Here is a 26,311-nt window from a genome sequence, read left to right on the forward strand (position 1 = left end):
AAAAAAAAAAAAAAAAAAAAAGTTGGATGAAAATGTTTGCAAGGCATAACTGCTGTATCCACATAGCATGAGATTAGTCACGGCACCAGTTTACTCTCCCAAAAACCACGTAGAACAAAATTAACAGGGCTCGTACTGTAGGCACATTTAACTGCTTGAATTCAGAGATGGCTGACAAATTCCTATACTCATTGAATGTACTGTATTACTGTTTTTAAAGATAGGATGAGCTAATCTAGTCACCTTTTGTTATCGGTCCTTGTTTAATTTGTCTAAGGTATTTTTTGTATACAAAGGTTTACATTTTTATGTATATTTTTCTTGTGTACAAATTATGTAATATGTGTACAAACACTGTATGTAATATCTGTATATAGTGTGAGAAATTTGATCTTTTGTTTTTGGATGTATAAATAAAACTTGCTGTGAGGTATTTGCTGACACAGTTTGTGGTGTATTTTTTTTCCTCCGCTAAAGGTGACGAGGTGAGGAGTTAACATGCACACTGCTGCAATCTAGTGCAATATACTGTTGCATGTAACTAGGTCTTTCATGTACATGGGAATAACACTCATTCTGGATTTTAGCTGAAGAAAGGGCCACAAGGCTTTGTATCTTAAAAGCAAATTAACATCTAATTGTGACATGTAACTACTACTGAATGTTTACAGGAATACAACCTCTAATGCAACAAGTTGGGTGTTAAAATGTTCCAAAAAAATTGGGACAATGGCATGTTTATCACTGTGTTACATCACCTTTTAACAACACTGACTGTGCCTTCCAATCCCCACACTGTCAATTATGCCAGAGAAGGATTTAGTATGTCCCAATACATAGTATGTCAAATGTAGTATGCTAAATATACCAGGATGTTCTACTACATCCAGTCCGATTTTGCTATATGTATGCCAGCATGCTTTTCTGGCTATTCTGACCCACAATTCTCTGCACAGCGGACGATACATCACATCGACTGAGCCGCATTGACAGCTGTCAGAAGTGGCAATGACGGATAAGCACCCTCGTCTCACAACAAGAGACTACCTGGTTCAAACCCAGGGTGGGGGAGCTCTTCTGTGCAGAGTTTGCATGTTCTCCCCATGTCAGTGTAGGTTTTCTCTGGGTACTCCGGCTTCCTCCCACAGTCCAGACATGCAGGTTAATTGGTGACTCTAAATTGTCCGTAGGTGTGAATGTGAGTGTGAATGGTTGTCTGTCTCTATGTGTCAGCCCTGTGATAGTCTGGTGACCTGTCCAGGGTGTACCCTGCCTCTCGCCCAATGTCAGCTGGGATAGGCTCCAGCGCCCCCGCGACCCTCAAGAGGATAAGTGGTTACGGAAAACGGATGGATACATACATTGCAAAGTAACTGCAGAGCTGTCAGAGTTGATCTCGTCTCTAGTGAGCTCCATGAGTGGTGTTTGTTTTAACTACAAGGTAATGTATATAAAAGCAAGAGGGTCAAAGTTCAGGGCTTAATATTATGAGAAAATAGTATGTTCAGATTGTGTGCATACTGCATGCAACAGTACGTACTTTTTAAAGGGAAGCTGCAGTACCTACTACTAGAAGTAAAAATTACGTGATTCAGAACACAGCCTGAGTTAGCATTTCCAAACTGAGGAAATTTCTTTCTCAAGACTCACAAATCTTAAAGGTTTAAAGACTGTGTGGAAGAACGGGCCTCAATCCCACCTGAACAGTAAAAGATTACTTTCTTCATACAGGAAGCATCATGAAGCTGGCACTGCAAACAAAGGCTTCTCCAAGTGATGAATTTCAGTCAGCTTTTTCAGTGTTTTTTTCCCAGTGTCATTCCACTTAATTACACAGTGTTTATATGGCTTGACGTGTTATGATTTCTTAGTGCGAGCAGTTTCGCTGAGTTAATACGAATGTCTGGTATTTAATGTGAATAGTTGTATTGGAAAATTTGCAATAGAAAAAAAACTGTGACATATTGAAGGCTAATTTTCCCCTCTGTATGTTTAAAAGGATTTGCAAATCATTGCATTCCGTTTTTATTCACAGTTTTCACAGCGTCCCAACTGTGAATCGAGGTTGTGCATTACCCCCCAAATGATTATTTGTATATCACTTACCCCATGTTACGTTGAATTCGTGAAGAAAACGTAATTTTTCTGGCATGCCTCCCTGGTGAACGAAGAATCCAAAAACTGAAAAAAATCTTGATCCACTTTGCTCAAATTTTTTAAAGTTTAAGTTAAAGATCTAAGACTTTTTCATGCACTCAGTAGAAAGCTTTTTCTCAAATTTTGGTTGCAGATTTGTTAAAATTGATGTCAGTGAGCAAACCCTCTTGTCCAAGACAATCCATCCTGCTGACAGGTGTGGCATATCAACCTGCTGATTAAACAGCATCATTACCACACAGGTGTGTCCTGGGATGATCACAATAGAAAGCCACTTTAAATGTGCAGTTTGGTCTTTAAAAAAAAAAAAGACATTTATTTGGACTTCACAGGATTAGCACTACAGAAATGCACTTTTTGGTCACAGATACCCCAAAGAATCAGTCAGTACCTGGTGTGACACCATTTGTCTCATGCACTGACATCTTCACATAGAGCTGATCAGGTTGATTGTGTCCCATGCAGCGTCAGCCCCGTCCTCTTCAATGGCTGTGTGAAGTTGCTAGATATTGGCAGGAATTGGAAAATGTTGTTGTCACGCTGATCCCTAAACATCCCAAACATGCTCAATGGGTGACATGTCTGGTGAGCATGCAGGCTGTGCAAGAACTGGGATGTTTTCAGCTTCCAGGAATTGTGTATAGAATCTTGCAACACGGGGCCGTGCATTATTATGCTGCATTATTATAAGCAGACAAGCATATGACAACCCATACCATAACCCCACCGCCACCATGGGGCACTCTGTTCAGAACATTGGCATTGGCAAACTGCTCACCTGCTTTACACCATACACACCGTCTGCCCTGTCCAATGTAAAGTGGGATTCATCTGTGAGAACGCTTCTCTCAAGTGCCAGACACCATCAAAAGTGAGCAGTTAACCACTCAAGTCAGTAAAGAGGACAAACTGCTGTCAGGTCAAGATCCTGGTGAGGACGATGAGCCTGCAGATGAACTTCCCTAAGACGGTTTCTGCAGAAATTCTTTGGTTATGCCAACCAGTTGTGACATCAGCTGTTTGGATGACTGGTCTCAGACGATCTCGCAGCTAAAGACGCTGTATGTGGAGGGACTGAGCTTGGGTTGATAGGCCAGTTGAATGTACTGCCACGCAACAGCTCTGGCGGATATGTGCACCTGTCAGGTGGATGGATTATTTTGGAAAAAGGAAGTGCTCACTATCACGGATTTTAGCAAATTTACGACTATAATTTGAGAGAACTATGTCTATTGAACACATGGGAGCTGCTGGTCTACTGCTGCCTCTACCAGTAATTTGTTTGCGTTATTGTGTAACTCTGTTGTCCAAACTAACCCCTTGAAACACCCAAAGTCACACAATACTAACTAACTGATCAAGGCAGTGGTAGACCTGCAGCTCCTGTGTTCAGTGAGGTAAAATTACTGTTTTTGTCAGTGGAGTCTGGCTGTGAAGAGAGAATAGATAAGTTCAGTTTCCTGTCATAAAGGGCTGTCTGTTTGGCTAGTACTGAGCAAACGACTGGATAAATGAGTCTTAGATTCAATGTAACACAGAGTAACTGATATACATTTGGGGGTTTTTCCTTTAAGTTAATACATTAAGACAGAAAACTGTTTTCAAAAATATCAAAAACTATATTAAAGTAGCTCAAATTCAACTACTCATGTTCAAATTTAGAAATTCGAGTCATGACAGCCCATCTTCTGTTCTGCAGCTTTCAATCACATCACATGGTCTTCATCAGCAGATTGTTGGCGTAGCTGTCACAGTAGATGTCGACTTTTAAGCCAACATGAACAAGAAGTGCTTAAGTTTTCAGAAAGAAGTGAACTGAAATGTCAACAATTAAATGACAACTGGGCTAATCCAACTGCAGATGAGGACCATGTGATATGATCAAAAGCTCCAGATACAGGTACCAAAAAAATAGCATATGTGGATAGCTTAAATAAAAAAATAAATAAAAACTGGAAATGTCAAACATGAGAATTTGAACCACATGAATGAAGAATCCAAAAACTGAGAAAAGTCTTGATAAATTGAAGTCATTGGTGATCGCGTTTAACAACAAAACTATGTCAAAACATTTACAAACTCACACACAATTCGTGCAGTATAATTGAAGTTTATTTATCCATTTAGCAAGATTTTTTTCAGTTTTTGGATTCTTCGTTCACAGTCATTAAAGTTTTCCTCATGAATTTTAATGGCGCATGGGGTGGGTGAGTAATCGATGGACAAATGGTCAGTTGGGGTTGAAATATTCCTGTAAATACCAGACATTTCATCCAACTAGGAAAATACAAATAAAAAAATGTAAGTTTTATTGCTTGATCCAAAATATTGTGCAATTACCGAACTTCCAAATACAAAATTCTGATCAGGAACTTGACAAAATCCTAAAAATAGGGTTTATGTAACGTTGTAATGTGTACATTTTGGAGTATTGTTCACATGATATTTAAAAGCTTTGTTTTGATGTACCACATAGTAGAACGACACCTTTTTGGTGGTCATTGAGCCGTTACATTTCTCACATTTTGGAGCATTACCACAAAAAAGTCAGTACCTTTGAGTCAATGATTCATAGAAATACCTTCAACAGCAGTTAAAGCTTTGTTTGAAATGTGTTTGTTTTTCCCTGCTCGAGTTACACTGTATTGTTTGTCTATAGGGTCCGTCTTTGTTCCACTTAAATTTGCATGTACAGCGTTCATTTGTGCAGAAATGTCACTGCAGAAAGGCCGAGTATTTGACTCAGTAATTCATATATTTCAGTCTCTTGATTTTTAAATGACGTGCAGTTTAAAAACCTCCATAATCATGGATTATTGTGCTCAAGTGAATCTCAATTAAGACTGATACAGTACTTAAACATGCAAGAAGGGTGATATTCTCTAGAGGTACTGTGGGTTGACAGCTGCACTTAAAACTGTTCTGAATCAGAGGAAAGCAAATTTAAATAAGGTGTTAAAATGTATGACTCAAACAATGTCAAAACTATTCATTAAATTTGTACTGGATTTTTTATTCTTTTTCTTTAATCATTTGACAACCTTCAGTAAATCCAACAGCACTGTCCTGAATTAGCAAACATGTATACTGTACTATAAACTGTCAGCAAAGTCACACAAAATGAAACGTACATTTCAAGTGATTGCTATCCAGTGTTTACTGAAACTGTAACACATCACAGAACCAAACTTTTACTCCCTCTATTACATAATACTGCTCTTTTGGGTTATAAAAATAGTTTAATAGAATATATGCCTACTTGTGCTAAGAAATGACTCCTGGCGATCACACTGCTTTATTGCCATACAACACACAAAGGGGGAAAAAGAAAATCAAACTGGTGTTATTGTGACATTATATTGTAGCCTTAAAAAGAAAATCAAACTGGTGTTATTGTGACATTATATTGTAGCCTTTTTTTTTTTTTTAAAGGGACAGTTCACCTCAAAATCAAAATACATGTTTTTCCTCTTAGTCTACCTGTAGTGCCTTTTATTAATCAAGATAGTGAGAGAGGGGAAAAAGCATTTAAAAAAATCAACAGCAATGTCTCTTTACAGAAATCATGACCTGGTTACTCAAGATAATCCACAGACCTTGTTGTGAGCAGTTTCATGTCGGAATTATTTTCTTTCTACTGAACTACAATCGGCAATCGTATCACCATGCAGAAGGATTTGTGCATCTACTGCTAGCTTACCTAGCAACACCGAGCTAGCTAACGTTACAGCTCAACCGAGGAAGACGGCATTAATGTTTACATGTCGACTCTCATTCATGAGCCAATGCACGCTTCCTTCTTCACAGTGATGTAGTTGGTGGGTGTAGTTCTGTAGAAAGAAAAAAGTTCCTACATAAAACTGCTCACCACAAAATCTGTGGATTATCTTGAGTAACCAGGTCATGGTTTCTGTAAAAAGACATTCCTGTTGAGTTTCTCAAATGTATCCTTATGGCGCTTTGAGCACCTCAAGCCAAGTGCCATCTAGTTCCATTATATCAGACAGGAAGCAGACATCTCTACGGCCGATATCTCCAATACTCGGCAACTCGCACCAAAACAATCTGAACTGACAAATGAAGCAATATCATCAGTGGGTTAGCGAGGTATGTTGAATCTAAAGCCAGGGTTTTCCGTCCTACGAAGGTGGCTTTCTTTTTACCTGGCCAGATTTCTACGGTAACTTATGCTGCAAATCTAATCTCGAGTTTCGGTTTGAAATCAGCTAAAAGCGCCTTTCTCTACTGTTTTGAGTTGCATCACATGTAAATATTCAATATGAGCAATAGGGCCCGACCGATTTATCGGCCCATCGATTTAATCGGCCGATTATAGCCATATATAGCCATAGATGTTAACACTTATATTTATATCTCCTTCAATTTATATCTTTGTAACCAGCGTTTAAACTATATTTAAGCCATCAAAAGCAGGTATTTCGGGGGTTTTTAAATTGAAAAACATAAAAATTTAATCGGCCGATATATCGGTTATCGGATTTTTTTATTCCATAATATTGGAATCGGCATCTGCCCCAAAAAGTCCGTATCGGCCAGGCCCTAACGAGCAATGCAGATTCTCAGCTAAATGAACACATTACAAATGCACTTTAACCAACTTGTTGAGTTAAATGTTACAAATGCCACCCAACAAAGCTGTGCAACTACAGTGGAGCTTATTGTATGTGTCGCAAATACAAAATCACAGGTAGCATACATTAATAGTTCACTATATTATTTCTTAGGATGACATTTACTTATATATGACAAGCAGTGTCATTTCATGAAACCACTTTCGACGAAGTTTTTATGACTGGTCCTGATTTCCTGAAGTCTCTTTTACACTGCAGTTTATAGATTAGTCTATTTGTATTTATCATAGATAAAATTCAATGAGGCTTTAGGGTTTGTTAAGACAGCTCAGGCAAAGAGAGCCTGGCTCTGTTGAACTTGCTTCATAGTACAACCCTCTGGTAAAAAACAACAAACCAAAAAAAACCCATACATTTTTAATTTGGGGATAAACTGTCCCTTTAAGTACCATTTTAAAAAGAATCTGCAGAGTGCAACACATAAAAAGGTAAAGAGTCATAAAAGACCATGTAGAAGGTGCAAACTGTATTGAATTTGTCTGTTTGAGATTTTGGGATGGAGGGCTTACATGGCACATTTCACATGAGAAGTTTAAATGGAGAGTCATTTTTCACAGAAGAGCAGAAAGAACACAAAGGAAAACTGTGCAAATGGAAATCATTGAGCCTTGTACCTTTACTTGATTTGGTAAACAAATTTCTACTCATTTAAACAGAATATTGAATTTTACCCATTGAACTGTGTCTTCCGACTGCCAAGCAGAAGGGAAAACAATAGTGTCTTTAAAGAAAAAATTAGGAGGAAATGTTCTGTTTAAATGGGCTAAAAGAAAAGTTTGACATTATGGGAAATTCGCTTTCTTGAAGAGAGTTATACAAGATGATGGATACAGCTCGTCTTCACAGGAAATTAAATTATTGTTCAGCTAGCAACGCAACTGGCATTTATTTTCTGTTGCTAGATAACCAGCAGACACTTCAGGAAGTTACTGTTCCAAGCCAAGAAATGGTCCTAACTGTCGTTTTACACTTCAGTTATTCGTAAAAATTAAACTAACGACATGTTTATTAGTAAACTCTGGAGGTGCTGGTAGGCAACTTTAGTTACCTCTGGACAGAGCCAGGCTAGCTGTTTCCCCCATTTCCAGTCTTTGTGCTAAGCTAATTACTTAGCCCATCGACGGTGTGCTCGCAATTAGTGGTGTTGTCCACAATTGCTCAGATGGGTGTATGGGCAGGAACTCGACAGAATGGAGATCGCTACTGCACAGATTCTGGCTCCAAATGATGTCACCAGCACAAGATGACAAGACGTGTCGTCCAGCTTTATATACAGTCTATGGCTTAGCCATATATTTAATGGAGAAATATGAGAGAAGACTGATCTTCTGATCCAACTCTCCCCAAGAAAGCAAATCATCTGTTCCCCAAATGCTGAACTCTCTCTTAACTTGTTTAATGTGTACCGTGGCAAATATATTATATCATCTGACTCTGTAAGAATGATGAAAATCCCTCTCATCTGAGAAGAAAAATGAGTCCATTTGTTCATGCATGCATCATACTGGCAAGGAATGAAAGAAATATCTTTGATCTTTTATCATTTGTCTTTTAAAAGTATTGCTGCATATGCATTTTAATGCCAGAGGGGGGAAAGAAGAAGAAATCACAACAAAAGCATTGGATCTAACATTTTAAAGCTGATACTATTCATCCCATTCATCACAAATACTCTAAGGCTGATTCAACTCTGTTCAGGACTCAACATTCCTCCAGTCCTGCAGCAGTGTGCTACAACGCATACCGCTCAGGCCAACCAACAGGCTCATACTGTTATACTGTCATGCACATTCCTTTTAAAACTACAGTCAGAAGTAGTAGCAGTGCCACTGGTCTCTGAACACCTCCTAGCTTTATGTTAATATGTACATCTGAGAGCAGTGTTATCTACTATGTGAGAAGTCTTTGTCTATATGCATTTACTGTACAACTGAAAAAACCTCTCACAAGTCCGAATGGAAAGATACAGCCAGGCAAATAATACACTGCATGACCAACTCCAGAGTCCAAGCTGTGAGACTTCAGGCGGACTTTTCTTTTTGTCCCAGATAGCATACCTGCAAAATACTGTAAGTCTCGTGCTACTGTTTTATGGCTACTTTGTTTATAGTCAAAAGGCATTTATACTTGAAGTGCAATTAAAGCTGTAGGTACGCTGAGGAGATAGATAGTACCACTGCAGCTCCTAGGAAGACTAACAGAGTCTGCTGATTTTATAAACTAGATGATGGCACTGCCCTGTTAATGGAATGAATGGACGAAACCTCAGTTTATCTAACGAGTCAAAAACACACAGCAAAAAAAAAAGAAAAGAAAAGAAAGGATGAGGCAAAGTCCAACAAACCAACACATCTCGAGGCCTTGTGGAATCGGGGCTGGCAACAGAGCATCCAGTGTTAAAAACTGGCGGGGGCTTCATCGATCCAGCCTTTTGTTTTTTACATTCTCCGACAATATTACAGCCGCAGCATAGAGAATGAAACCAAAACTTTAAAGAGCATTAAGAAATATATAATAAATCACTAGTAAAACATGATAGAGGGCAGCCATTTTCATTCACTGGATGAGTACTTAAAAAGTTTTACAACTGGAGAAATCAAAGACTGATATACAAAAGAACAAGTAGAAAGGCAAGGCAATCTCATGTATGGCCATTTTAGTCTCTCAAAATATTTACCTCACAACCATTATCTACAGTTTGCATTTGGCCATTTGTACACAGTGGTTCCATTACAAACGCTCCATTATTTTTTCATGAATCTGTAGAAATTAGCTTATTTACAAGGCTGTACAACCACCCTAAAGAGCTCTCTCCGTCTCCCAGAGGACCCAATCCACTTAAAGCAGGATACCTGAGTTTTCAATAAAATGCTTCAACCCACTCGTCACTCTTCTTCACTGCACATTTCACAGGATATCTCGCACAGCCACACGCACATGCACACAATTTATTAAGCAAGGTACTTTCTCCAAAAAAGGATGCTGAGTGTAAACCTTTGTGAAAAAGCCACAAACTCACCAAAACCAATAACTCAAAGAGTCCTTGAAGAAAGAAGATAGCTGACTCCACCATTAAAATAAAAAACAGTTGTGAAGGAGGTATTGAGAAGGGACATCTTACAGCAGGTGGCAGTCATGGTGGCAGCTGAGTGGCTGGCCACTGACTGTCCTAAATAGGACCCTCTGGTGGTGTTCTAGCGTATAAACAGACATTAAGTAGGCCAGGATTTGCTTCAGGCAAATGAGTGATGGAGACCTTCCTGGGAGACTTCATCCCGGCTGTGGAGGTCAGAGGAAAAGATCTGACTGCTGCCACCAGGGTGGAAAATTAGAGCAGAGCTGGATGTAGCTCCTCTCAGTGACTGGCAGCTGCCTGTGGCACAGAAAACCTGACAAATATCAGGAAAAAAAGGGTTAATATTTACTGTCTAGACAGTCCTCACTTTAAAGACTAGACTAAATGTCTTGGATCACACAATAGCAAGGTGTTGGATGGATCAATAGCTACTTTCCTGTGTCCTACATTTCACTGTGAACCAAAGCATTGGACTGATGGACCAGTAGACTGTCAGATGCTGGGAAGTTCCAAATTACATTTCCTCTTATTTCTGTAGCAGCCATTTTTTGTGTACTTGTACTTTTTCAAGTATTTTAAAAATCAGCAGTTTCACTTTTTTTTCCCATCACAAGTATCGTTCTTCGCTACATTTTACATTACTTCCGTTTCAGAGTTAAACGAAAGTAATGTGAATCAGTTGTGATAAAACTGAAAGGACACTTGAAGAGGTGAAAGGAGATAAATGAGCAGCTGCAGCAGAGAAGAAGCTGCAGGTGTTTCTGTGACTGCAGGAGGGCGGGGCTCAATAGAGGTGACAGTCCACTCAGCTGACACTTAAAGAGATACTTGTTGTATATATTTACCTTCACTGGCCGAGTGTCGAGGGGTGGGAAGGGTGCAGTTACACCCAGGGTGTGGCTAGTATTTACTGAACATTACAAAAGCACACCAACACAATCAATTTAAGGATCATGTCCGTATGGGTTATGGTTGATATATATTATTATGACTCTTTTACTGTTAGTAAACAGTATGATGTTTTTTGGTGGGCGGGGCTTAGCTGGAGACCAAAAAATTCTCCAGCCCCCTCTAGCACAAACTGGACCATGGGCAAATTCATAACACTGTCGGAAAGTGTCATTTGGTTATCCAAAGCTCCGCACTCTCGGAACAGCAGAGCACAGAGCAGAGTGAATGTGTGATTAACTCAACCGTTCATGAACTCATATGGAAATATAACGCTCCGTTTCTTCGACCAACAGGGCTCTCGTTTTAGTGTAGAGCATCAGACTGAATTTACAAACGCACCATGTCAGGTCACTCACTGTCTGGGACTGCAGGTATTACTTGTAAGAGTAAACACTGACCAGCAGGACCAGACTGGGCGACCTGTATGCTCTCCCTCAGTGGATGGATGATTGGACAGGATTGCCTGAGATGGGATGGCTGGCTTTGTGTTTGATTAATATGCAAATCTTACAGAGGACGACGACACTTGAACGGTTTCCTTCATTTTGTTTTGCTATTGAAGCTAATGTTAGCCAATGTGCTAAAAAGTTAGCATTAGAGAGAAAACCAGTATTCCTCCTAAAACCTACCCAGTTTCTGATTAGGTGCACAGGATTGCCTCCGCCCAGTCCTATTGTTTGACCGCATTTAACCATAGATATCTTCTTGTTGTTGACAGGTAGTGGCAGCTGGTATGTGATAACATTTAAGTTTTAAGCCATGACTCCTTCTATTCTGGCTCCCAATGACACAACAAGATGACATTTTATGACTCCTATGACTCCTGGCGAGTCATGTTTTGCTTCCAGCTAATAAAATTACGTCATTGTGATGTCAGCCCTAAAAGGGCCTATACCTCAGCATAGTTAAAATAGGTATCTACCTTAATTCATCACTAATTTAATACTCCAACCAGTGAGCAAAATGGCTCATATATTAAAATGCTCACGGTGGATCCACCAGCAGTGTCCTCTGCGTTCACTGATAACCATTCCACCTTCAGTGAGGTGTGTGGGGACTTTCTGCTGTTGACAGAAACAGCTGTTGGACACTAGAGAAGCTGAGTGAACTGGTCATACTGGGACAGAGACACTGACTGGACTGATTATATTAGGCTTTGAGAATGAACAAGCAGAGAAGTTGAATGTAGAGCAGATTGAAAAACATTTTGCTGCGCTCATTTCTCACAGTGTGAGGATCAGACTCTTTTAACTCACTCTCCAGATGAGAATGTCAACAACTGCTGGGTTATGTTGTGTGTATGCCCCACCTGCTGTATAAAAATTGAGCAGTCTCTCCTTTGCTGTAATATGTTTGTGGCTGCAGCTGCTGTGCAGTGCAATGTCAGACAGCTTTGTGTTTTCTGCCTTGGTGATTAATTTATTCTGCTTTTGATTCTATAAGAAGTGTCAAGTTAATTAATGTGTGTAGCTAAATATAGCCTTTTGCACCCGCCACCAGTGTCCATAGACTTTTTATGTAATATCTGGTCATTTTTGTCTGAGTTTTGTCCCTGAAGGAGGGGATCATGTTGCTTATGTTTTTTAACTAGTGTTTAGGTTGACACTTCATGAAATATATTTTGTAGTCTTAAGTTGCACCATTCAGTAACATTTACTCTGTACATTTTATCTGACCTACTTTTTACTTTTACTTGAGTAAATTCCTTAAAAGTAACAGTACTCTTCCTTGAGTACAATATTCTAGTTCTCTTTCCACTTCTGGTCAGGCGGTCAAATGTGCCCTTAATGATCCATTAAAAAGGCACACATACATACATCACATCTAGAAATTAAATATGCAAATTCATTGGACTTTTGTAGAAAGAAATACATATCAAATATTATGGTAAGATGAACCCTGCCTACCTCTGAAGTCTCTGCACTAGTTCAGCTACCAGGGAGTCACAGATCCCTGGGTGTGTTTCCTCTGCCAGGAAAATGGCCTCCCGCAGCTCCTCTGCAGCCTCCGGCTTGCCATTACTCGTCTCACCCTTTTCTTTCAGCTGCAAAAATGACATCTTTTAGATAACAATAGGACGTGAACCTCCTTCATATTTATTGTAGAGTAGCCTCTGACAAAATATATCCATCTGAACACACAGTAGATTTCATTTTGTGTGATAGGCACTGATTGAATACAACAGTTTACAATGGGTTTTATTTTAAATCATGCATTTATTGATGATGAATGCTTTGACATAGGGTAACTTGTTAGTGCTCTTACCTCAGAAAACAATGGAGAAAAGATTGTTGATAAGCTTTGTGACAAAGGCCTCTTTGGACTCTCCTGCACCTGAACAAAAAAAGATGACCTTAATGTTAAGAAGAGAAATCTGAGAGACCTTTCGACACACAGAAGATGAGAGGTGCTCAACTACTGATGTATTACTTTTTCCTCGACAGCAGCACATGGTCTCACCTGTGTCCTTTCGAGCTCAGCAGGCTGTGCTGCCCCGTTCTGAAAGTTTTTCAGGTCCTTCTCTCTGATGGTGTTGAAGATCCAGTCATCATTGGCAGCGTCATCTCCACCAGAAGCCTGGCCGTTTGGCTCCCTACAGTCACAGGATTTTAGGATCATCACTGGCATACACAGAGTTGCTAGTTTTGGCTTCAGAATGTAAATTTGCCACGTCTTGCCCCCCGTCAGGAAATGGTGCAGACAACTTACTCATCAGATTCATCCGAGCTGGATCCATCCCGAGACTGCTGTAACTTCCACTTCTTGTATCTGTCAATCAGCTCTGTCAGATAGGACGTCTTTTTGGCATGCCTTACAATATACTTATGTTTTAACAGCTCTTTGGCAGTTGGCCTCTAAAGAAGACACACAAAACACACTTAACAGTGAACATTAAAACATTACTGTGCCATATTACTGATAACAGAATGAACAAGAATCCTTTACACTTACAAAGCTGGGCTCCTTATTTAAACAGGCTTCAACAAATTCTTTAAGTGGTTTGCTGTAGTTTCCTTCCAGTGTTGGTGGATTGTTCTTTGGGATGAGGAATAAGACCTTCATGGGATGAAGCTCAGAGTGCGGCGGCTCTCCTTTAGCCAGTTCTATTGCTGTTATTCCTAATGACCAGATGTCTGCCTATAAAACAAAGACATTTGGGACAGGAAAGACAATCTTATTAAAGGTCTCGTATTGGAAAAAAAAATGATTTCCATGTCTCTATTAATATAAAACAGGTATAGGTACTATATAAATACTGTGAAAGTATCAAAATGCTCAATCCACAGAGAAACCTTTTGTACTTCCTGTTGGAATGTTTTGCAGTGTATGTGAATGACATCAGCTGACAGGAAGTAAACATGGACCCAAGCTGTGACATCACAATGCAATTCCAGTGCAACAGTCTTTAGACAAAGCACTGTGACATCACGCTAATACTTGCAGGTAGACAACTGGCAACTGATTTGAATGCTGGGATTTGTGAAATCTGCAAACTTGTTCATCTCTGTTGTCATTTTCAGCCATCACTGTAATGTTAAACGATAGTTAAAAACAATGGTCTGACCTATCTGATGTTTCTGCCATGCTTATCTCTTGTACTCTTTCGCTTTGATAGAGTGCTTGAGCATCCAAATCTACCGGCAAGAAAGCATAACAGTGTAATGTTACTGCTGTAGATAGGGGCCACAGCAAAACTTATTTTAGCAGCCAAAAAAACCCCATCATATCAGTTTAAGTGTACACTATATTTGGAATATTTTCACCACTTTACCTTACTAACTGGTCAAGGCAGCGGTAGACCAACAACTCATGTGTTCTAAAATGAAGTCTGGTGGCTTTGAGATACCTCCCCGTCAGAAAGGGCTGCCCGCCAGCAATGTAAAGTAGTAAAAGTATTCTAGATATAACGTTAAGTTACACTGATATTGATCTTTTTAGGTGGGCCTTTATTTAGGTGGCTAAAAAACGAACCAACTGAGGCAGCATTTAATTAGCGCCGCTTCATTTTATGTATGTGACGCGAGGGTTTTCTACTCCGAAGTCATAGTAAACAAACATTGAATTTGCTGCCACTACAGTGCCGTTACAGTCATGCCCCTGGCTGCAATGATGGTGCAGAAATGCCAAGAGAGAAGATTAGAAAGACTTGAAAACACTGACCAATCAGAGCGGACTGGGCTTACAGAGAAAGGTGCTAAAATAGAGTGTTTCAGACAGAGCATAAATACAGGTATATTCAGGCAGACAGTATGAGCAAAAAAACGTTTTTTTTTGTTTTGTTTTTTTACATTACAGCATGTAAACATGTTTTAGTAACATCCAAAATACAAGTATGAACATGAAAATGAGCATACAAGGGAACCTTTAGAGCAGCATTACTTCACACACTTCCCCACAAATACACACACTGACACAGTGCTGTGTGAAATGACTGTCTGACATTCACAGCCTGGGCGTATTTGAGGAAGCTCTGCAAACTGAAGACTGTGACATAGTGGTGGTGTTGACAGGCCGCACTGACTCATGTTGTGGTTATTCCAAAAATATGTATTTGGCCATTTCTAGTCTAGAAAACCAGTCTTTGAAAGTGCTTAAAAAACAAGCACGCAGCAGGAAACGGAGCAAGAAAACAGAAGGGCAAAATCTACATATCATTTGAGGACGATTTCACACGAACCTTTTTTTGTCTTTAGGACATGTTCTTCACCATTTTATTTGTTGACTCATTATACTGACGCTAAGTGTTGACACAGCATGGTTATGTTCCACCTGGGTCTGACAACAGATACTGCCTGAAGGCCTGAGCTGGATCTATTCGCATGAAACAGCTGTTACATGATTCACCTCACCCTTCCATCTCTCACTGTTTAAGCAAGCTTTGTGTGAAGTTGTGTTTTAGCCTGAATTATTTTCTCCTCTCTACTCTAAATGTCTTTTGGATTGATTTTAAAATGTTATCACTCACTTTTTAAGGCTTTAAACTGCCTTCCTCCATCATACATTTCTGATTTATTGACCTGGTATGTGCTCTCTCCACCAGTAAGATCAGGGGATGGAGCCCTGCTGGTTACCCTCAGATCATGATAGCTCTCTGCCTACCAAACTCAGACAAAGTAACTCTCTAGCTTCTTTTAAATCTCTTATTTCAACTTTTCTCTTTGTGAAAGCTTTTGGAAATGTTTGGAATATGAAATTATTTATAACTTCTTTTCTTGTTTATTTGATTTGACCCTTTTTACTGTCCTTTGGCCTTACTCTCCTTTTATCTGCCTTGTTGATTTCATCTTCCTTCATAAAGCACTTTGTAACATTGTTAAGAAAAGTGGTATAAAATCAAGTTTACTATTATTATAAATGTAGCAGTGATCCTTATAGGAATGAGCATGTGAAGACTGTATCTCTATAAGGCCAATTCTTTATTATTAATTCCAGCTGGGCACTTTTAGGAATTGTACTGAACTTGGAGTAGCTTTAACCACTTTTATTATTCTCAGTCCCTCCAGGATTTCGTGGGCTGTTTTTGTGACTGTTGTGACCTGAAATGCCTGATTTCACTGCAGCTTTTCTAAAAAACTGCAATGCATGTCACAGTATTTTTAGACATTTTTTGAAATGAGATTGCAGGTGCAAGTGAAAATTTCAAAAATAGTTACAATGCCACAACGCTGACTCGGATTCAGAGCCTATCATTATGAGCATTTAGGTGGAGGTGGATTTGAGGGGGGTAGCAAGAACTGATCGCCACTGCCTATCAACAACTATCATGATAAGAATCCCAAAAAAATAATCATAATCATAATAATAATAATTACTATTACATGGGATTCACGTCATGATCCAATACTGTCGTAAAATAAAACATCAGAGCCGGGCAAGAAGACTAAGAAGGCAACAGCAAGGCCCGCAATGATGAAAGAGGCCTTCCTGATTGTAAGGACAGTGATCCATAGGAACAGGCTACATTACAGATCAAGTAGACACCGCAGTAGTGTTAGCATCAGATGAGAGACAGACCATTGTGCGTCTCAAAGCCTCACTGTCAGTTAAGAGAGGGTACGGGATCCCGACCCCAACAGCTTCACCGTCAGTTGAGGGACAGCCCAGTGTGTTCCCAACATCCTGACAACTGTTGTGACACTTTATAGTTTGTACAGTTAAAAAGCTCCAACAGCTACTCATTGCATTAATCTGTGTACGGTGTTCTCGAGTAGTCTGTCAAATTTCATCGTGCATTTGAAATGATAAGTGATCTCAGCATGAAAGGTGTTAAAATTTCCTTTCTCTGTGCTGCAAGAAAGGGGCTCATGTGTTTGTGTTAATGGTTATCATTGCAACTGTGTGTGACTTTGTCCCAGGCGCAGCACTAGTCAAATGATAAACTGAGAAAGGAGGAGGGGCTGAGTGGATCAATATACTGCACGCAGCTCTACAATGAAATGAGATTTTACCGGTTTTCAGTAGTCAAATTTGTGGTAACATTGCAGTAATTGGAAAAAAATTGCAAGGTCGTGCAATTTCGTGTGAAAGTAATCCTTAATCGACAGTTTAACCATCCTTATTATATATGCACTTACAGTATGTATTGCCCCTGGTAATCTTGGCCTACTTTAACATATCTATTTATTTACTTGTGTTTCTTTTAATAACTGGCACAAGTTAAACACTAATGGTCAATGTAAGTAGACACTCCAGTCTGTAACTGTCGTCACACACACTTAACTGTTAAACCACAACATTTCACTGCACAGAAAAGAGCAAAGTTTCAGTTTTACATATTCTCTTGTCTCTGTGAGCTCATTCTTGCTCACCTAACCACATGTGCTCACTTTCTGTCTATCTTGTTCACCACAGGAAGTCTGTAACATTAATTCTGTACATCAGCAACATTAAATTTCTATCCCTCGGAGAGACACCAGGTCACCAAAGCAGGTTTGACACACCTCACTGTGTTGATCTGAATAATATAAACACTCATTGCATGTTAGTAAGCCTGTTATATTTGCCTTAAAGGTCTTACTGTCCCCTCGCTCCTTCTTGCACTGGTGTTACTGGACTCACAGCTGGCCAACAGCTCAACCAGCCCAACAGGAAAAACTCCCACTACTCCAGATGTTCCGGCAAACCCAGCTGATGTGTTAAACCTATAGTAAGCTTTTGTTATCCAGCTGCCAAACTCACTGAGCATGTAAATTGAAGTTTACTTATGTCTTCGAACAAAATAATTGTCAGATGACCTTGTGCATTTTTTACATTTAATATTATGGAGCTTACTGTTGTCAATTAAAGCATTTTCTCCAAGAACCTGTACATTTCTACGTGACTCTGCTTTCCAATACTAAACCTGAGTGTGATAACAATAAAAGTTTGTAAACTCTGACCTTTGAATCGTAGGCTGATTGCTTTATGACTTCAGGTGCCATCCAGAAAGGAGTACCAACAAACGTGTTCCTTTTTATCTGAGTGTCCGTCAGCTGGCCTGCCACTCCGAAGTCTGCCAGCTTCACGTCGCCTTGTTCTGACAGCAGCACGTTGGCAGCTGGAAGCCAAAGGACAAAAAATAAGAGCTGAATCACGTATCAGTAAGTGTTTAAATGAAAATCAGTGTAAAAAGACAGACAATGCTTCTGTAATATGATTGTTCTGAGTTCCTGACATTAACCTGTTTTCTGTAATTAAAGATCACTCTTGGAAAACTTGATCATTTGGTCTTGTAGAGCATTAATCAGGTTTCTAAAAGCTTTTTAAGTGTTTGCATTTGCATGGTAAAGACCCAGGACAGGGAACTCTGACCAGTAGACCCACACACATCTTTCTAAAGATGCATTACAGAAAAAAAAATAGCTGAATACACCTCCTGTTTGCATCACTCTCTCCACATCAATATGCCTGCTGTGGTACTATTACTGCCAACAAACAAAACGGGCTACTTACTTATCCATCGCCATTTTAAAAAGATCTCAACAGAATTTATAAAGTGTGAAATGTGACAGATTAAAGCACTCCGACTTGTGTTTGCCTCACTTAAGCATTATTTACAAGAGGACAGAGAACATGTTGTAAAGATTCAGCTATTTACAAGACTGTTGTTAAAACAAGGCAACGGTACACACGGCAGTCTTACCTTTGATATCTCTGTGGATTTTCTTCTCAGAGTGCAGATACTCCAGCCCTTTTAGGATCTCTCTCAGAATTGTGGCAATCTGCGTTTCATCCAGGGAGCCTGGTTCCAACTAGAGGAGCGGATAAATAAGCGCATAAAGGTGACTTAGGGCTTAACTTTGAAAGATGGCGCAGATTTTACACATCGGTAAACTGTCATAATGGACCACAAATCAAACTGTTTAGCTCAGATCATCTTCAGATAGGTAATTTACTTAATTTGATGTAGACTCACCAAATCCAGGGCTGATCCTCCACCCAGATATTCCATAATAATCCATAGTTTTGTACCCTGAGAGATAAAGAAGGAATTCAGTCAGATAGTGTTCAAAGTTGCAACAGTTATTACAAACTGAGTAACAGTTTATGTACACTTATTTCACTTAAATAATACATTTATTTATTTCGAAAGAGTGTGTGCATCATGTTTACTTGTTAAGATTTGACTGAGTCAAGACTCACATAACTACAATAAAGCTACTTTAAGTATTGTAATTGCCCTCGTGGGCTGTGTGTTAGAGCCACTGCTGCACCTGTTGACCGTGTTGGTAAGCAGGGCAGAGCAGCAGGACATGTACAATAATTAAAGTTTAGTGGTTTCTAGAACACCAGCATGCACCTGTCCCTTTCACAGTATCTTTGCCCTACATCTTCCTCTTTTTGTTGTTGTTGTTAACACACACACACACACACACACTGGCGAGACATCCTATGTGATAAAAATCCTCCAGCACAAACTTATTGATGCATGCTCTGTTTCCAGCGGCACAAGCAGTTTGTTTGGAATAAATGACACTGCCATTAGCATGATCAATGGCTGCCACCACCGCTGCCCATTGACACCCACCACTACTGACCTGATGAGAAAAACCTAAATTAAAACAACAGAAACAAACCTTAGTGATCAGTTCTAAGGGCAGAGCATTCAAGACGTGGCCGAACCAGAAAACTGTAGATCTTAACACTACGACTTTAAAGTCTTGTAACACACACAAATACATACATGAACACAGCACAAACACCATGGTTACATACTACACACAAGTAAGCCTTAATTCCCTCCTTCACCCAGCACTATATCTTGAGCTAATGGACCACCACTTCTCTCCTCGCTGCTGTTAAGTACCATAAGCGCTGTGAGAGGCACTCTAAGCACCATCACACGTAGCATGACTGAAAGTCTATAACTACAGAGATGTAAAAAAGCTGACTTTCAGCTTTAAGGGTGATCACGTTCACATCAGATAAGTGTTGCCCAATCTGCACCCCTATATAAGTGCCATGCTGCACTTTCTATGTATACAAAGGCTATAATTCCTACACTGTTCACCTAAAATGCACATGACCACCCTGATATTGAAGCTGAAATTTGACACACTGATCTCATTGTCAATGTTTTATTTCAAATCCAATCTGTTGGAGTACAGAGTAAAAAGAATAAAACATATGTCTATGTCTGAATACTTACAGACTGCACTGTTAAAAGCCCTCAAGCTGTGTACTACAGCAAAGTCGGCCTATTTCATGTTGTTCAACGGCAATCTGTGCAATATTACACAGGCAATACTTGCTCCATTGTCCATATGCATTATTTATTGACCTACATAGCGTACACTCGCTTGAAGGAACACACTACTCACATATGCATTATGTCGAACATGGGCTATTACAAAAAGACAACCATATTCTTCCTGAGGCTAAAGCTTACCTTTAGGTATGATCCATAATACTTGGTGATGAAGGGACTGTCACACTGGCTGAGGACTGTGATCTCCTGTTGAATGTCCTCTATTTCATCCTCCGCTTCTTCCAGATCAATAATTTTAATGGCCACAACTTTCTGAGTCCGACAGTCGATGCCTTTAAAAACTTCACCAAAAGAGCCTTTGCCTATTCTGTCCAGCTTGGTAAAATACTCCTCTGGATCAGCTCTGAAGTTCTGTGTGACAGAGAGATGGATGGGGAGAGAAAGAACAGAGTGTATTTAAGTAACGTAGAACCACAAGCAACAGACAGGTTTCACATACAGATACAGGAGGTTCAATTACAGGTATTCAAGCTGTTGTTACACAGGCCCACAGCTCAACATTCAAGCACCTAAGCTCCTTCTGGCAGTCTTGATATCTTGCAAACTGTCATGCACTGTTATTTTTAAAACCTAGGATACACACATACTTTAGTAAGAACTAATAATCACTGAACTTTCATGCTGTGACGTTGATTTATTATAATCTAAAAATGGATTTTTACAAACCTTGCAACCCGAGCCCGACCATCAGGGCTGCCACTCAAAATAATTGTCATTATTAATGAATCTGCAGACAATTTTTCTGATGAATTGCTTTGTCTACAAAATGTCAGAAAATAGGGGAAAATACCCTTCTTGCTTTTCAAGAGCCGATTGTGACATCAAAATGTGTTCTTGGGTCTGACCAACAGTCAAAATCCAAACAATTTTCAACCTGCTTTTATGTTAGACAATAAAAAGCAGCAATTTGAAACATTCGAAAACCTGAAAATGTTTGGCATGTTCGCTTAAAAAAAAATGACTCAAATGATTATTCAATTATCAAAGTTGTTGCTTGTTAATTTTGTACCAATTGACTGATCCACCGATCGACCAATTGTTTCAGCTCGACTCACAGAAGAAGCCTGTGGCATCATTTTGTGCACAAACAAGAAGTTATAAATGAGACGCTGATCCTCTCTGGGTAAATGTTATTGTCTTTCAGACTCTACTCCCTTCATGTAGGTTTTTCAGTCATAAATGTATAGTCACAAAGCCCACGCTGAGTCAGCCTCCACTGACTATCATCAAAGTTATTTCTTACACTTTAGAAAACCCCTCCAGAGCCACAGAAGACATTACACCACTGTTTTCACTGGGTGAGTAGTACCTACTAACCATGACTAGTAAACTGGTCTTAATGCGTAAAATCAGGGGTGAAAAGAAAACAGCCTGCCTAACAGCTCTCTTTTAATGGTTTCCTTCAGTGTTTTTCATAGTGTCTGCGGTGAGAAGGGTGTCAATCTGAAACGACTGTGGCAGGAAAGTTTTGACAGGGTCAAAGACATACTCTTTTCATTAGAGCATGAACAAAGTGCAAATGTCCAAATGTTAATTGCAGAATGTAATGGCTATAGAATAACAACATCATCAGCGTTTAAACTCCCTATAAGCCTTGCTTTCTATGTGCCATTCTGTCTGCCACCAAGTACAATTTGGTAAAATGAAGGCTTGATTTATGGCACAAAGGAAGTGCATCAACAATTGTGCAACTTAGTGGCTATCCTGCTTTTAACTCAAGCAATGTGTGGTATCGAGGACCAACATCCGAATCTGCCACAGAGCATAGAGCAGCACAGAACTTTTAATCTAATCAAAACCTTTAATTTCATCCTCTATTGACAGACAAACAGCTCTGTTCAAATTCTGTATTTCAGCCTGACCTCGACTTCTGCATCTAGACAATTTTTTTTTAACTTCTCTGACAAATTTGTGTGGCTGTGAGTGACACTAAAATCACAAGACAATGTAGCACAGATGTAACTTCGGCTTCATAACCTCCACAACAACGGCTAAACAGAAATTGAAGGACTACACCCTAACGTATTGACTGAACTAAATGGCTTATTTCCCCATGGAGCTGCAGGGAGGGAATAATGGTCTTCAGGTTGGCCAGTTCAATTTCCTTTCATGCAGCAATCATTAGCCTAAACCATCTGAGTTTGTAGTGTTGTAAAGTCCATGAAAAATATAACACAAAATGCGTCTATCCTGAAAACATTGCATTTCTATTAAATCACCACACTGTGTAATGTGAAGAATTAAACTGAAGCAAATCATATTTTTGCAGCAGGTTTAGTAATAATGAAGTAAAGCAATTAAGCCCAAAGCGTAATTTACCAGGTAACCCATCCCTAAGACGATGATCTATTGGCTCACATAGCATATTGCTTTACAACTCCCCCAAGAGAACAGTTTCCTGTAAAAGTGCTAATGCATGGTGGTCAAACCTATATGGAGGGTGAGATGAGCAGCTGCACTTTGCAAAAATTGGCAAAGAGGTGGCTGCTGAATTTGATAGCAAAGGGCCTTTACAACAAAGACAAAGAGACCGAGCGGTGCAGAATAAAGCAGAGTAGAAACAACACAACCAAAATACTATCATAACACTGGTGTGGTCAGTCATCCAGGTGAAAATTATAATGTCGAGGCTGACCTCTGTAAAAACAAAGGGAAAAACAACAAGGGCGCTGCGACCACAGACTACACATGATGGGAATGTACTTGCCATATCCACAGTCAGCAGGTTTACTGCGACAGCTAAAGCTGCCTGAACCTCGCTCTAAAAGCATGTGTTTGATGCTCTCCCATCTGCACCACACAACTGTGTAGTCTAGTGTCATCCACGCACCACACCCTCAGGGTTGGAGGCTCACTGCCAGCCTCCCAAATGCTCACTCTCCTCTGTATAGTATCCTCTGGACTCTGATGTGTTTAATACCATCTAGACCTGTATTTGTCAGTGCATGTGCTAATGAAGCAATACTAACTTAACAGAAAGAGTACTATTGTGTGCAGTCATCAATGTAATGATCATGCATGTATTGGTTATATCACCCCAGGAGGTTGTCATTCTTACATGGGCGGTAGTGTGGCCTACTTTAATTCAAGTCTTCAAGCAGGACATGCACTGACTGCCAGCTAGTGGCTGGTTCAACATTTCTCTGAAAATACTTAAGTTTAACAAGGGACAATAAAAAAAATACAATCACACTACAATAACAATAAAACTGTCAAAAAGCGGTGATATCAAACCTAGAGCTGAAACCTTGAAATAATTTATTAGACTATCAACAGAATATTAACCAGCAACTATTTTCTTGTGACAGTAAACTGACCATGTAAAGATTTTGACAGGTTGATTGACAAAAAGCAAGTCATTTGACGTAACTAGCATGATTATTAGTCACTTAATTGGTTAGTGAATCAATAAACAGCAACTATTTTATAATTAATTAATCATTTAATTAATTTATCACACAAACTTTCCAACATTCTCTATTTCAGCATCTCAGATCTGAAGACTGGCTGCTTTTCTCTGTTTCATTTCACTGTAAACTAAATGTCTTTACTGCTGGCCTGACAAAACAACCTCCTCTTCACCTTGGGTTGACTTAGGAAAACTGCATTGGGGGTTTCTCACTCTTCTCTGAGATATTATAGACCTTTAGATTTGCCAGATTAATCTTTAATTAAGGTAATTATTAGTTGCATGCTCTTAACCATTTTCTGACTTTTAATGCACCAACTATTTTGCACCACTTTTTGCCAGATTAATCAATAATGACAACAAAAGTCAAAACCAATAGGTATGATAAATGGACTGCTTAGTTAGAGTATAATAAAACAGGGCTCACAACATGATATAACAACTGCAAAAAGTAAATACACAGGTAGTGTACTGCATGTGAAGCAGGTCTGGGAAATTAATAAAGCTGAAACAATTAATAAATTGGCTAAATAGTTGATCACCATTATGATAATTGCTCATTTTTCAAGCTAAAATGTAAAGCAGTTGCCCTTTCCAGCTTTTTAAACGTGAGAATTTCCTACATTACATAATCTAAATATCTTTAAGTTATGCACTTCTAGTCAAAAGTACAACAGTTGGCATGGGCTAAATAGCAAGTTAGGGACTGTTCTTTACTAATGAGGTGGGAGAGGGTGGTGCAAAAAGGGGGAGGCATGTCAAATATTTTTTTAAGCACCGGGGAGGGACTTATGTTTTTTATTTGGGCTTTGGGGAGGAGCATACAAATTTAAATGCTTGTATTTTGTATTTATTTTACTGCTGATTTTTAAAGAAAACATGGCGGCCAGGTTGGGAAGACATGCTTTCTTTACAAATCGCCAAAATTACACCATTTACCATAACAAGAAACTGTAAGAACGGAAATTATCAAATTTCCAATAGTCCTTGGACACATCATGTTTGACAAAGGCTTCTGTCAGAAAAAAAACAAACAACAAAAACAAAACAAAAAACGTGACCAAACATGAGCTTACAACAGTTATATTTGATTAAAATCATTTTATTCTATGTCTCATTTAAAATTTGGCCTAAATTTACTAACTAACCAGAATGCATGACAAAAGTTAAAACAAAAGAAAAAATTGGCTTTTTTCAACTCCAGGATTTTTTCAGCTTTTGACAATAAAACAATAAAGGGTACGTTTTGAAAATCCAATGGGAGGGTCATGCATTTTCCATCACTCAGGAGAATCCAGGAAAAATATTTGTAGCTTGGAGGTGGGTAAAAGAACACAAACACACAACAACAACAATAACAACAACAAAGTCACACCCCAGCATCCCTCTGATAAATAAAGAACAGTCCCTTAGATGCCAACTGCGTCAATTGTGATGCTGTTCCTTTATAAAGGAGTGAGAGCTAAATTGTGCATCTTTAATTTGACAGCCTGTAGGTCATTTAGCACATGTTAGGTGTGACAACAAACAGACAAACAAGACCCCCGCCTTCTTATCTCAGTCAGTCACACTGGACTTTGACAAATAGGTGCTTTTATCTTCGGAAAGCAAATACGATAGCGTTTAACGTGATAATGATGCAGTGTTCCTGCAGATAAAGTTATTTACAGGCACCGAGTTGAACTTCCGAGCTGAGGGTAACGTAACAAGGGAACAAGGAAACGACAGTAAAATGTCGGTTGGCTCTGAACCACAACTTGCCTCTGAAAGTTAGCTAATAACACATTAAACTGTATTCACCTGGATCCCCGGCAGTCCGCTCTGAATAGGGGAATGAGCCATGGCGTCAGATCAGCAAAGATGACGCCTCTCGTCTTTTTCTGCCTTCCTTATCAGAGGTGTTTCCTCGCCGACCCCTGGTTAGGATGACCCGGTCCGTGCCACAAACTCTGTACTGGTAGTTGATGTATCACACGGACAGGTTGCTTGTTTTTAAATCAGCTGCTCGACTTGTCGGTTTGTAACGTTACTTCGAGCCGCCTGCCAGCCTTCTCCTCACTCGCCTTCCGCAGTTAGCGAACGTTAGCTATGCTAGCTACTTTAGCCGCTAGTTAGCAAACAGTTGGCTGATTAATTATATCTCCGTAGCCCGGTGCGGCCTCTCCGTAGGTGCCTGGCAGCTTCCAGGTGATAAGATAGCGGTCCGGTTTTAAAACAGTCGCACAGGGTAAATAAATGCTCACTGTTATTTAGTTGTATCGCTTGTTGTTCTATTCTCTCATCACTTTTCTCTGTCGCCCAGCGCCATCTTGCTTAAT

General features: G+C 39.5%; 1 protein-coding gene across 1 annotated transcript; it reads right to left on the reverse strand.

Annotated features, from left to right (window-relative positions):
• Window positions 1–5,526: 5,526 nt before the first annotated feature.
• On the reverse strand, window positions 5,527–26,311 carry stk24a (serine/threonine kinase 24a (STE20 homolog, yeast)). Its single transcript, XM_050048697.1, has 11 exons — window positions 25,794–26,311; window positions 20,705–20,935; window positions 19,232–19,288; window positions 18,959–19,067; window positions 18,216–18,373; window positions 13,789–13,974; window positions 13,546–13,691; window positions 13,297–13,429; window positions 13,102–13,170; window positions 12,744–12,880; window positions 5,527–10,198 (listed from the first exon to the last, which is right to left on the reverse strand). Exons 1-11 carry the CDS (start codon window positions 25,833–25,835, stop codon window positions 10,165–10,167), a joined length of 1,302 nt encoding a protein of 433 aa, XP_049904654.1. The 5' UTR covers window positions 25,836–26,311; the 3' UTR covers window positions 5,527–10,164.

This window comes from Epinephelus moara, chromosome 7 (assembly GCF_006386435.1).
Source record: "Epinephelus moara isolate mb chromosome 7, YSFRI_EMoa_1.0, whole genome shotgun sequence".
Classification (NCBI taxonomy): Eukaryota; Metazoa; Chordata; class Actinopteri; order Perciformes; family Serranidae; genus Epinephelus; species Epinephelus moara.